At 36.2% G+C, this 13,652-nt stretch overlaps 1 protein-coding gene across 1 annotated transcript; it reads left to right on the top strand.

Annotated features, from left to right (window-relative positions):
- The first annotated feature begins 5,437 nt into the window (after nt 1–5,437).
- Nucleotides 5,438–12,500, top strand: LOC115431021 (zinc/cadmium resistance protein). The gene is made up of 6 exons (XM_030151249.1): nt 5,438–5,558; nt 6,784–7,377; nt 9,667–9,936; nt 10,664–10,932; nt 11,112–11,299; nt 12,193–12,500. Exons 2-6 carry the CDS (start codon nt 6,792–6,794, stop codon nt 12,491–12,493), a joined length of 1,614 nt encoding a protein of 537 aa, XP_030007109.1. The 5' UTR covers nt 5,438–5,558; nt 6,784–6,791; the 3' UTR covers nt 12,494–12,500.
- The last annotated feature ends 1,152 nt before the right edge of the window (nt 12,501–13,652 follow it).

The following is a 13,652-nucleotide window of genomic DNA, read 5'->3' on the forward strand; positions in this document are numbered from 1 at the left end:
TTTAACCCATAAAGACCTACACAATTACTGACAACTAAAACCATCTACTGATCTAAACTGTTTAATACCTGTTGATCCAGTAATTCTATCAATGCATGTAAATAATTGGTGAAAAATGCAGTTTGTCATCGTTTCATGGTCATCAGATTTGACCCATTTGGACTTTCAGAAGCTCTATAGTTACCATGGAAACCCCGTCATCATCTACAACACTGATTCACCAATAAAACTTATGGAGTTGGATCAATGACAGTGGATGGAGACTTTTGTTTTTATGTTTAGTTAAAGATATTTTTGCTGAAAAGATCACTTTTTCCTCATTTTTTTCTGATTTGTTCTGATTAACCTTTTAATTTACTCTGAGCTTTAATGAACATGCACATGATCAGTGAATTAAATATAGGAAAACACATGATTTACACTGAAAAAACTTTAAATAAATAATATTTGATTAAATGGTGATAAATACCTTAAGAAAGGTTAAATATAGAGGAAAATTTCATTTGAGAACTGCCACAAAAATACCACTGGGTCTTTATGGGTTAAACTCATTATAGTTACTGGTTTAAGGAACCCTCCCAGAGACCAGAATGAAGAACTGGTTCAATTCCCTTTTTTTTCGCCTCAGACTGTGTATAAATATAATGACAGGGCCTCAGAAATTCATCCAAAAAAATCTGAATCTCCCCATGGATGCAGGAGCACAGGTCATCATTCCCACCCCCTCCATGTTATTACATGGGACCAAGAAGTCAATCATGATGCCATAACATACACAGGAGCTGCCATGCTGCTTTTTAACATATTTTTGGACTTTAAATTTCCCATCAAACTCCAGAGGTTTGTTTCCAGAGTTGCATCATCTTGTGACTGTTTTGCTTTGTCTAGAGTCACATGATTGCGTCACTGTATAGCTCTGTTTACATTTGCGGTTGAGGCAAAGGCAGCACAAACATTAAATACTGTTAACATAACTGACTTCTTGTAAATTAGGTTTTTTTCTAAACTAATTCTGTAGGTCACAGAACTAAAAAATGTAAACATCCCATTGTTTCTCATGGATGGATGGATGGATTGATGAATGGACGGATGGATGAAGACAAAAAAAATCTAAAGTTTTATGTGTGTGACTCTTTATCAGTTCATTAAAAAAACTGCAAAATAGGTCAGATAATATGGTTAAAGGGGGTTTTACAAAAATATGTTCAAGCTAAGAAAAATCAGTAACAAGGACTGGATGTTAGGTCATCTGTAATAACCATATTTAGTGTGACCTCTGACCCCATGACAAGAAGCAGCACAAACAGTTAGAAACACCTGACATGTGTTGAATGAAACCTGGAACATCAGAAAAATAATGCAATAAATCTAATATTGTCTGAATAAAGGGATTAAAGACACATCATGTGCAACTGGAGGTCACACTAAATACTACCAATTTGGTTGAAAGGAGCTGTTTTTTCCCTGAAACTTTTGTGTTTTTACTGCTGTACATATTCCTATAAATCCAGATTGTATCTTAATACAGAGAGTGAAAAATGTAAATGTGTGGTTATTATTAATGTTGGACTTTTGCACAGAAATGTAGATACAATTGCAGAAAAAAATTATTAGACCACTCTTGTTTTCTTCAGTTTCTTGTTCATTTTAATGCCTGGTACAACGTAAGATACATTTGTTTGGACAAATATGATAATAACAAAAATAGCTCATAAGTGTTTAATTAAGAGCTGATATCTAGCCATTTTCCATGGTTTTCTTGATAATAACCAAAATCACTTCAGTTCTTACATCAATAGCTATGACATTGTACTGACAAAAACAGTGCTTTTAGGCATTCCATGTTTTCTTTTCTGTCTGTTTTAGTCACATGATACACACAGGAGTTAGGACTTGATTGTATAACCATTGTTTTTGATGACTTTTGATGGTCTAATAATTTTTCTCTGTGACTGTAAATGCCCAAATAGACCAGGAGCACAGATACTACATCACAGACATTAACACATTATTAATGATAAAGCAAAATGTATACTGATTAACGATTATAATGATTGAATTTAAAACAATGATGAAGATGTCCTCATTATAGCTTTTTTTTTTTTTTTTTTTTTTTCAGAGCATTGTCTGAGTTATCTAATTGTGCATAATGTACTTTTTGGTACTGATGTTGTTTTGTGTATAATATACTGTCTTCAAGTCTGTTAACCACCAGGATAACACTGCTGTCCATACTGGTGTGCACGTATTTAAACATAATAGGCACTTTCTCTCATCAGGGAAAGAAGCCACATAACTTTACAGTTTTTGCTGCTTTATCCATGCTTTTGGGACAGTGACAAGTGATAAAAAGCTTCCTCACTGGGTCTTTCCTCAGGCTTAGCTGTGCCTCAGGAATGTGCTGGCGTGCTGGTGAAACAGTAGGGATTTATCCGCGGTGTCAGCCCCTATCTGACCTGTTGACTCGCAGCCCACTGGACTGCAACAAGCCTCCTGCACCCCGACCAACAGGATCATTGCCGGAAAGGGTTAATCGCTTTTACTGAGCCTGAAAGAGCTGATTAACGCAAACTAGTTTAACTGATCCCTCATTTCTGACAGTGACCAAACATGTACCAAACCTCACTCAATTACAGCTAGTACCTCACATCACCAAAATCTTCTCACCATGATGGAGAGGAAACTGGACTGAATGTGTAGATATAACATTTCATGTAGGTTTAGCAGAAAATGTGGGAAGGACAATGATGTTAAAAGTGAGCTGAACAGAAATGGGGTCACACTAATAACCTTAAGGGATCAATAAAGTTCTATCTAATCTAAATGAAAGAAGACAAATATACCTGCTAGTGTGAGAAATATGGTGTTGATGTTGTGAACAGCTGATTTAAGAGGAAGGTTTAGAAGATTTTCAAGAGCTTCTCTCCACTCTATACTGGAAAAAATCAAAATCTTATCAAGTGTATTTTTCTCATTTCTAGTCAAAATATCTCATCACACTTAAAATAAAACATAATCTAAAGAGTAACTTTTCAGTGAGATCTAAGAACTTATTTTTAGACAATAGATCTTGAAAATCTTATTTCAAGAAATCTTACCAAGATCATTTTCACTTGTTCCATTGGCTGATTTTTATTTTTATTTATTTATTTATTTATTTTTCTTAATTCAAGCAAGAAAATCTGCCAATGGAACAAGTGAAAATGATCTTGGTAAGATTTCTTGAAATAAGATTTTCAAGATCTATTGTCTAAAAATAAGTTCTTATATCTCACTGAAAAGTTACTCTTTAGGTGATTATGTCTTATTTTAAGTGTGATGAGATATTTTGACTTGAAATGAGAAAAATACACTTGGTAAGATTTAGATTTTTTGCAGTGTAGTGATGAGATCAAGAGATAAAAACTGTAAGTTTATAAACACTGTACTAGTTCTAAAGATATAAAGTCTTATAAAGTCTGAAGCTTTGTGACCTGTTTCAAGTTTCAACCATGTTTCTTTGTGAAACCATGTTCAAGTTATGGACTCTAACGAAGGTGTGAGTTCAGCTATTTTGTACAGTGGGAAATGAATGGGCAATTTTTGCAGTTTGATCAAATAAAGGGTAAAAAATGGATGCAATAGCAGGCATCATGCTATAGCATAATGTCACTAAACTTTTACATCAGTTTGCAACAGTTTGTATCTCACATCAGATGCATAGAAAACATTCAGACTCTGCTCATAGTGATGCCAGGTGCAGGGAGTGTCTCCTGATGGGGGATTCTGGGAAAATTCTTGTGGGTACGGTAGTTGCTATTACAGATGAAGGTCATTCAGAGTATCTTAACCCTTAACAGATTTCCTGAGGTCAGGAGCTTAGAAGAGGACTTTGAAGAGGCTTTAAGAGGTTCCGAAAACAGGAAGAAATTGAGACTGAATTGGAAATGAACTGGAAAACCAGTGACACATACTGGTTGGTTAGTGTTTTCAAGATATATGATAAAGTGTTATTATATATTTACTGTACTTAAGTTCATGTATGTTCATATAATATGTTCATAAACTTTTCACAAGAAGGAATGTGAAAAGTGAATGTATTTAAATGAGTGTAATGCACACACAGTGTCAGAAATAGAACTAGTGCTACTGTTACGTTTCTCTTCTTTTCTAGAGGTTTTTTGCTTATAGATCAGTGTAATGACAAACAAACTGTGAAATCCAAATAAATAAATAGATGTCTAAATAGGAATTTATTATAATTAACCCATAAAGACCCAGTGGTACTTTTATGTCAGTTCCCAAATGAAATTTTCTTTATATTTAACCTTTCTTAAGTGATTTATCACCATTTGTTTATGATATTATCCTCTGTATTTTCTATGTTATCAGTATAAATCATGCATTTTCCTATATACTTAGAGAAAAATGCAGAAACAGTGACTTCTTTAGTAAAATATGTCATCAACTGAAAGTAAACACAGTGTCTCCATCCACCGTCATTCATCAAACTCCATGGGTTTTACTTTTGAATCAGTGTTGTAGAAGATGATGGTGTTTCCATGTTCACTATGAATACTCTGAACGTCCAAATGGATCATATCTGATGACCATGAAAAGATGACAAAGTGTATTTTACATCAATTATTTGCATGTACTGATAGAATTAATGGATGAACAGCCATTAAACAGTAGATAGTTTTAGTTGTCAGTAGTTGTGTGGGTCTTTATGGGTTAAATATTCCATTTTTTCATGGGTGCATGGTGAAAATATTATTTGCATACAGTACTGTACAAAAGTCCTGGGCAATTGTCAGGTTTGTTGGTTTAGTAAAGTTCTAATAACCACACATATGCATTTCTCAGTCTCTATATTAAGAGACAATCTGGATATATTGGAAGTATGTACAGCATTTTGCACACACACGCAGACAGACAGACAGACAGACAGACAGACAGACAGACAGACAGACAGACAGACAGACAGACAGACAGACAGACAGACAGACAGACAGACAGATAGATAGATAGATAGATAGATAGATAGATAGATAGATAGATAGATAGATAGATAGATAGATAGATAGATAGATAGATAGATAGATAGATAGATAGATAGATAGATAGATAGATAGATAGATAGATAGATAGATAGATAGATAGATAGATAGATAGATAGGAACAGCCTCCAGATGTTGAAGTCCTACCAGAGCTGAGTAGGTCCCACCAACATGGTGTGATTATGTCATCCTGTCAGCCCACCGGGGGCTTCATTAGAGCCCATTAGCTTCACTCCTGGTGCTGGAAGAGTGGGTGGGCTGTGCGATCTTCCTCTGGAGGTATTTGTCCCACCGGGGGGCTTAGGGGGGAATGCAAACAGGGATAAGTGAGGAGAGGACGATGCTCCACGCCCCCTCCACAGCTCACATGACTGCGATTACAGCAGAGGAGGAGTGTGGTGGACACAGAGAGGGAGAGATGGGGAGCACCATGAATGACATTTTTGTGATGCCACAACGCACAGTACATCCAAGACGACACCGTTCTGAACGCTGCTCGAGGATCCTCCACATCTCAGGGTAAATACTAATACCTTTAGACTGAAGAAAAGCTGCATCTGTTGCATGTGTGTTCGATTTCATTGTCTACAGTTTATTTTGTCAGGAAGGGAAAACTCACCGAATTTCAGCTAAACCTCCAATAAAGCCTGAGAGAAAGTAACATCTGTCCCTCTACACTTTATATGAGGGACATTCGTGAGCCTGTACATGCAGTAGACCCTGAACTGTATTTTCAGGGAAACAAGTGCAAATAGGCAATGTATGAGTTTTGTTTTAACTTCTTTAACTCTGTCCTTAAACCCAGGATGCTGAATTATTAACTCTTATGGTAGACCAAATATTATCCATCTCATTACGATTCAACTTTTGTTATTACTGAAAGTATTTCAGAAAAATTACCATTACTATATATTATTTATTATATTATACAAAAACTTTTTTTATTTTATTTTATTTGACTTCATTTTATTTTAGTTGTACACAGATTAATATATGTTGCTCCACAAACAGCAACACATTCATATACAGTACTCCTGTAAATCACTTTTACCATGATTCTATTTATTCATATAAAGTAAGGAAACCAATGCAACCGTTGAATGGGAAAAAAAAAAAAAGACTTCTGCCAGTTTGCAGGTGATTGATATTCTAGCAGTTATTTTCCACTGTGTACCTGGAAATAAAGACATAAACTTGTATTTTAACTAATTGAATCTCATAGAACTAGAGTAACAACCAGTGGCTTCTAGTTTTCAGGCTTTAACAACAATCCTAGATTTTTTTTTATGTTTTTAAAATTATTTTTTACATTTTCAAGAACAGACATAAGACACATCACGAAACATAAAAAAGAAGGGGGAAAAACAGATGAATGAAGATTTAATGAAACAATACTTGTCTTACAGCCAAAAAAAAAAAGACATTAGTTTACCAATGTAATGGTTTCATCCATGAATACTGTCTATAGCTCCATCACTGACACAGGTGTGTAGTAGAAGGTAATATAAATATTAAAAATAGAGAAAAATTTGTCTGAAAAAAAAAAAGAACACCCAAATAAATACCTGATGACAGTTTTCTACTTTGTCATTTGCCACCTCTGAAAACTATTAAAAATGTCCATCTATAGTTTAAAGTTGAAATATAAACCAGCAAAAGCATACATTTTGACTGTTAATATTATTTTAAGGTCATATCTACATCCATATTTCTGTGGTTTTGTCAAATGTGTGTATTCTCTCAGCTGCAGCTATGAGCGTCCTACACTGGTGCATGATGGGAGTCACCCTCCTGTTGCTGCTGTGTGAGGTTGTCATCAGTCAGGTCTGCGAGTCTCTGATCACCCTGTTGGATGGTTTCCACACGCTCTACCTCCTCATGCAAATGTCCTCCTTTTCTCTTCAAAGTTCAAGTGTAAAACTCTCATCTCTGGGTTTCCCTGCATCTTCACCCCCTGCTCCCTCCTCCTCAGCACCTCCTCATTCATCAGAGTCATTACTTAAACCTCCTCAATCACCTCCTCAGCCTTCCAGAGCTCCTCCTGCTCCTCCTCTAGACTGTGGTCTGAACTATGCCAACAGCAGGATCCGGCCTTTGGGGGCGCTGATTTCTGCTCTTGTTTTGGCTTGTCTGAACATCTCCTGCTTAATAGAAATCATTAACTTCATGCTGGAGCCCCGGCCAGGACAGGAGCCCCTGTTGGTGGTTGTGGCTGGTGCTGTCAGTCTGCTCTTTAAAATGCTGGTGCTTGGACTGAGCTGCATTCGGCTGCAGGGTGACCGAGTCCACACAGAAGAGATGAAAGACACAGAATCTCACATTGAAGTCAATCACAGAGGTAATATTACAGAAACTACCATTGAAAAGGCACTTTATGAGCTGAACTACACCACCATGCACACAGACATCATGATGTTAAGTAACAACAGTTTATGATAGGGCACATGAAGGGGTTTTAAGTTGTAAGTAATATCTTCTAATGGAGAATCTGGACTCTTTCTGGGGTCTCCAACCAGGATTCATCACCATTCTGTCCAAAACTGTATTTCACAGTTTTATTCCGAAAGCTCACATTCAACAAACAGTGTACAGCATTTCCACATTATCTAACACATGATTAGGCCTATGGTCTATATCGTATTCATTTTTGACTCAGATTCAGAGAAATAGGCAATCTATTAATTTATTTATTTGAATTCTGCTTTATTTATTCTGTCTAATATCAAAAATGAATGGCTCATCTCAATGGGCTGTACAATATACAAATGGGTAGATTGGGTAGAATTTATTTTAGGGACTTTGCTACGTTAAGATTATTTGATGATGATATAACACAACATGAATGTGTCACTAAATGTGAGGTGAACAAAATGTAAGCTGTTTAATTGAGTTACCTCTTAATAAAATGTTCTGCATAATTATGAAGACTTTCACATTTAATTTACTTGGTCCAGATTTTCAGACTGTCCAGTTTGATCCAAACTAAATGGTGCAGACCGAACAACACTTCTGTCTACAAGAGCTGGTCACCATCAGGATGAAACTTCAATGAAAAGTGAAAACACTTTTTGGGTAGTTTGGACCCTCAGATCAGTCACAGGACGTTATGCAAGGCTATTGTGAAAAAGAATAAATGAACAGCAACTAATAGAAGACAGAAAAGTTTAGAAATGAAGCAAATTAACAATATAGTGATGTCAGATATTTGGCCGTCTTTAAAGGGAGAGCACATGCAAATACTCAACATAGGTTTTAGACTTATTGTGAAAGTCAAAAGTTCATCTATAGCTATTTTTGATGTGTAGTAGAAATTAAATAAAAACTAGATCACTGAAATCTTCAATAATTAAAAACTGAAAAAAATCTGGTGTTCACAGTAGTAAAATGTAATGCAATGGCAGAATGTAAATATACAGAACAATACAAAAGCCTAAACAATGTATATAAACAGGGCAAAATATATATTTTAACAATGAATGGTGTTGTTATGGAACTAAACCCTCATTATAAGGCCAGTGCTCATCATGGGATTCCTTTACAGAGGTTTCATATAGAGGAGTCATTGTTCATCATCTGATTGTTTAAAGGGGAGGGGGTTATAATCATTTGGTTTGCCATATTTGGACCTCAGCCCCAAGGTATTTTTTGTCTTGTCTCCTAGAAACTATGTATCTCATCATTTCATTATTCATTCGTTCAGTATAGGTTAGATATGAGCCATTCTGCAGAGCTTTGACCAGGTTTAGTTTAGTCTTTAGTGTCGTTTTAGCTTCATCACTAAAAACCTTCCAGACTTTTTTTTTTTAGGTTGAATATGTAAAATTTGTTCGTCTTTGTCTTTTTGTTTGTGTTGGAATCTGTGTTGTGTTGGAGTTTAATCATTTGTTAATGTTAGATAACTCTATTTCTATGTTAATGGTAGGTAATGTTGCTGCTGTAGAGGGGCAAAAGTAAGGCAAAGAAAAACACAGTTTTAGTTTGAAGTCAATGTGCAGGCTGTCAACAGCCAATTAATCTGTATTAAGTTGATCTGTATTTTTATCATGGATCCAGAAAACTGAGGAAGTAGCTTAGAAATTGAGTTTGATGACACTAATAAAGAAGCAGCTACCAGTACATAAGACTTCAATACAAGCTCATGTTACTCACATAGTGAACATTAAAAAGTACTAAAGCTAAGGATTGGAAGTTTGAGCTGATAAAAATGTGGATCTGTGTTAGCTTTCAGTTCTTTAGATTAGAATAGATCAGATTTTCTGCTATGTCGTCGTGGCTCCATTTAATCCATTTTGGAGAAATTGAAACCTGTACTTCTTAAAATGTTGCACATATCTGAAATAGTTGTACAGACCTCCTCTGTATGAAAACAATATCCTGTCTTCTTCAGAAATATGTTTAATAAGAGAGCATTAATTTTACTGTTATGGATATAATCTGCGTGAAAGCAGGTACTTAGGTATGCATTATGTAACAATAAATCTTTCCTACAGAAGATTTAGTATGCTTGACCAGGTGATGATATTGCTATGGCAGATTTCACTTTGAAGTAGGTGCCAAGTGTATATTCAGCTGTAAGGAACATGAGACAGTGTCCATGTGTGTTTTTCATTCCTCTTGGCTCCCACAGTCTTGGCTGAAGGAGAATCCAAAGGCCTGGTTGAGCGGGGCGGAGTCCTGGACAGCATTGGAGAAGTGGAACCTGCTGTGGATGACTCACTCCACAACGGGGCGCTTGTCCTCCGTAACCCAGACTTCTTAAAACTCCCTGACTCTGACTCTCCCGCCCCGATGCAACAAGATGGTGAAGCATCAACTGGGGCTCCAGATTTAAAGATCTGCACGTGTGAAGCTCATTTAGGGGACATTACAGAGATTCATAAAGACAGTACTTGCATAGGTAAGAAGTCACATGAAAAACAAACAGGAGAATGTACATGTGTTTTACAATATGAAATAAAGTGATACAACAAATGTTGACAAAACTCAATATGGTGGCGCTTCTGATTGTGTCACACTAGAATTATTACAATTTTCATACATTTCATTGCCTTTCAATGTGGTTTCTGATTTCAGTTTACTTTCAGTTTGTTCTCAGGGAAAATAATTGCTCTTCATTTCAGATTCTATTTAGCTGTAATGTTAGTCTTCTTTGTTTTAGGAGTTATGCAGAAAGTTTTGATGTATAGAATGTATAAACAGTGGGATGACAAAATATATAACATCAAATATAACTTACATAACTATTGTTATTGTTTGTTAAAGATGCTGTACTGCACAAACCCATATCATTCTTGTTCACAGTGAACCATTAATTATGGGAGAAAACAAAAAATGATACTGCATTTATCTTTTAATCCATATTGCATTACTCATTTGAGTTTTTTGTTGTTTTTATTTAAATTTACAAAATTGGACACCTAGTTTTAGTTTAGTTGTATGGCCAAATCTCCTGATGTCATATCATGAGATGTAATGAAAGCTGCAGAAGGGCCTCTAATGTTCCTTGTGTTGTAAATATTTATTAGGCTAAAACATACTTTTATTAATATTCTCATTTTCAATTTTTAACTGCTGGTGTCTTATAGTGTCCTGCTTGTATGATAATCTTCATTTTCTCCTTTCAGACGATCAGAATTCATCTAAACCTCCTCCAGCTTACACATCATCACATCAGTCTAAAAGCCCCATACCCAACAGCCAGCAGTCAGCCTGTCTCATCCCATTTACCCTCAACATTCAGGACCTTTTAACCCCTATTCTGGTCCTGATCAACAGCCTGGTGATGCTGACGATTGGACCAATGTGCTCAGGACCCTGTAGTGTATTGGTTTACATGGATCCTGTGTTATCGGTGCTCGCTGTGATTCTACTCACTGTTAAAGCACTACCAGAGGTCAGTGTGAAAGAAAGAAAGAAAGAAAGAAAGAAAGAAAGAAAGAAAGAAAGAAAGAAAGAAAGAAAGAAAGAAAGAAAGAAAGAAAGAAAGAAAGAAAGAAGCTAACAGATGTCATAGTTTTTGTATAGTATGTTGGATGTCTTAGTTGCTGTCTTACTGGTAAATCTCCACTACAGGTCCTCAGATATGGAATGCTGCTGCTACAGTCCACACCTCCACACATCTCGGTTTCTGACCTTGGGCGGAGGATTGCGGATGTGCCTGGCGTTCAGGCTGTTCATGACCTCCACATCTGGCAGCTGACTGATTCGTCGATAGTGGCCTCTGTCCACATTCACTGCCACGCTGGGTTTCCAGTGTACAGGTGATCGCATCCCGCTGACACCCCTGGGCAGCACAAGGGTCTATGGGTTCCTGTCATTTCTCTAATTTGTAGCTCCTCATTTTCTCATCTCCTCGTCCTCCTTCTTGATACAGAAATAGATCTTGAAGGATGTTTCAGTTCCTTAAATGCATCTCAAGGACTAATAATCAGTGATGCTTTCTATGGGATTTATGAGTGAGGATATACATAGTTGTAACCTTTGTTATGGTCTGGTCATCTATTTTCCTATGTTTAATAAACTGATCATGGGGATGTTCATAAAAGCTCAGATTAACGTCAAAGGTTATTATATCAAATCAGAAAAAACTGAAGAAAGAGTTATTTAAAAGTATAATCTATCATTAACTGAACATAATCCCAGTGTGTCCATCCACTGTCATTGATCCAACTCAATGGGTTTTACTGGTGAATCAGTGTTGAAGATAACGGTGTTTCCATGGTAACTACAGAGCCTCTGAACATCCAAATGGATCATATCTGATGACCGTGAAAAGATAACAAACTGTATTTTACACCAATTATTTACATGTATTGACAGGATTAATGGATGAAAAATTTAAATCAGTAGATACTTTTGGTCAACAGTGGATCTTTGGGTCTTTATGGGTTAAATAATAAAAATTACACATACACATTATGCCACAAAACTGAAACAAAAGTAAATATATTACTTTTCAGGAAGGCTGTGTATGTCCATCTCAATGAAACAATGAAATACAGTCATAAACAGCAATAAAACCCTGGAAAAATGACATTTGTCATATTTACTGATGTTTATTTAAAATAACTTAAACATAAGAGGAAACCAATCATCACTTTTGAATATCAAGTAACTAAGTGTTCATACTCCATCCAATGTTGTCCATGTCCAGGTGTGCAGATGTGTTGCTGGGGGTCACCAGGGTGCTGCAGAGTGTTGGTGTGAACTGCTGCACCGTTCAGCCAGAATTCACATCCTGCTCTGCACCGTCCGCTGCTGGCCAGGCCGACAGCGCCACAGAGAGCCCCTCCACAACTCCCCTCCCGACCTGCAGCCTCACCTGTGGAAAGGCCTGCGCTGGGAACATGTGCTGCGCTGTCCTTGAAGATGGATGCAGGGGTCTGTCAGCGCCACCAGCTGGAGAAACAAAGAAAGACCGTCAGACACTGATCTTAGAGAACAACTTCCATTAATTATCTGTTTTTTGGCCCCAGTGGCCCAAATCCTGTGTATCCTCATGTTAAATAAGACACAATGAATTTGGGGGAAAATAAACTGACTTTGAATTGTTATCTGTTATGACACTGCACCCATGTTTTGTGGGAGTATTTTCATGAGCTAAACCATATATTTGTATGTAATATTTGCTCTGTTGAAAGATTAAGGCTCTTAATTGAATGAAACTTTTTATGCTGCCTCATTTCTTACTGAAACATTTGAATTTCTTTCATATAGTTTGTACTAAAATAAAAAAAAAAACATGCTTAAGCAAAGTTTTGCATTATAATTTAAGGAGTCTGAGTGATTGCCACCTAGTATTTTTTATGTAAATGTCCCCTCAATGTATCAGTGGAGGAAAAAAAGAACACACAGAAAACAAATAATAACAATAGAATTACAAATTAAATATAGAGTTGAGTCAAAAAACAAATATATTATTTTAAGTCTAATGCTTGGACATTAGACTTGTAAAACTGTGTGCATTAAAGCCATGGACTGTGTAAGAAAACAACAGATTGTGTTTCATAAAGTAATACATTCTGGTCATATATTAACATGTTATTTTAATGTCACAAGATACAATTGTGCCTGTTCTGCTTCCACATTATGTTTTTCTGTTTGTTTTAGGGTAAATTCAGGTCATTTAAGCCTCTATCATCAAGAGGTAGGGTTTTTTTGCATACAATTCTGTTTAAAAATGTTGCCAAGTAGAATACTTTGAATCCTGAAACACATCGAGAAACACATCGTCACTGTGATGACATTTTTATGTAAAATGAGACAAATTAGGCTTAACATCTGTGGCTTTTTATTAGCAGTCAGTCATGTTACTGTATTGTTGCTACAAACGTCCTTTAAATTAAAGTACCGGTGCTTGACTGGTCTGAGATAAATGGGATGAACTGAGGACATACATCCTGATGTAGGACATCAAATGGACAAAGGTTTTATCTCTAATTCTGGACTGTTGTGGATGACATGGATTCATTAAATCATCTAAAAATCATGTTTTTAATTGAAAAAATACTATAAGGTCTGTAATATGACAGTGGCACACAATAGGTGGGTTTCATGGCAGTTGGTCATCTAAATAGATGCCAGTTTTACTTCACAAAAATGTCACATTTAGAT

This window comes from Sphaeramia orbicularis, chromosome 13, assembly GCF_902148855.1.
Source record: "Sphaeramia orbicularis chromosome 13, fSphaOr1.1, whole genome shotgun sequence".
NCBI classification, from domain to species: domain Eukaryota; kingdom Metazoa; phylum Chordata; class Actinopteri; order Kurtiformes; family Apogonidae; genus Sphaeramia; species Sphaeramia orbicularis.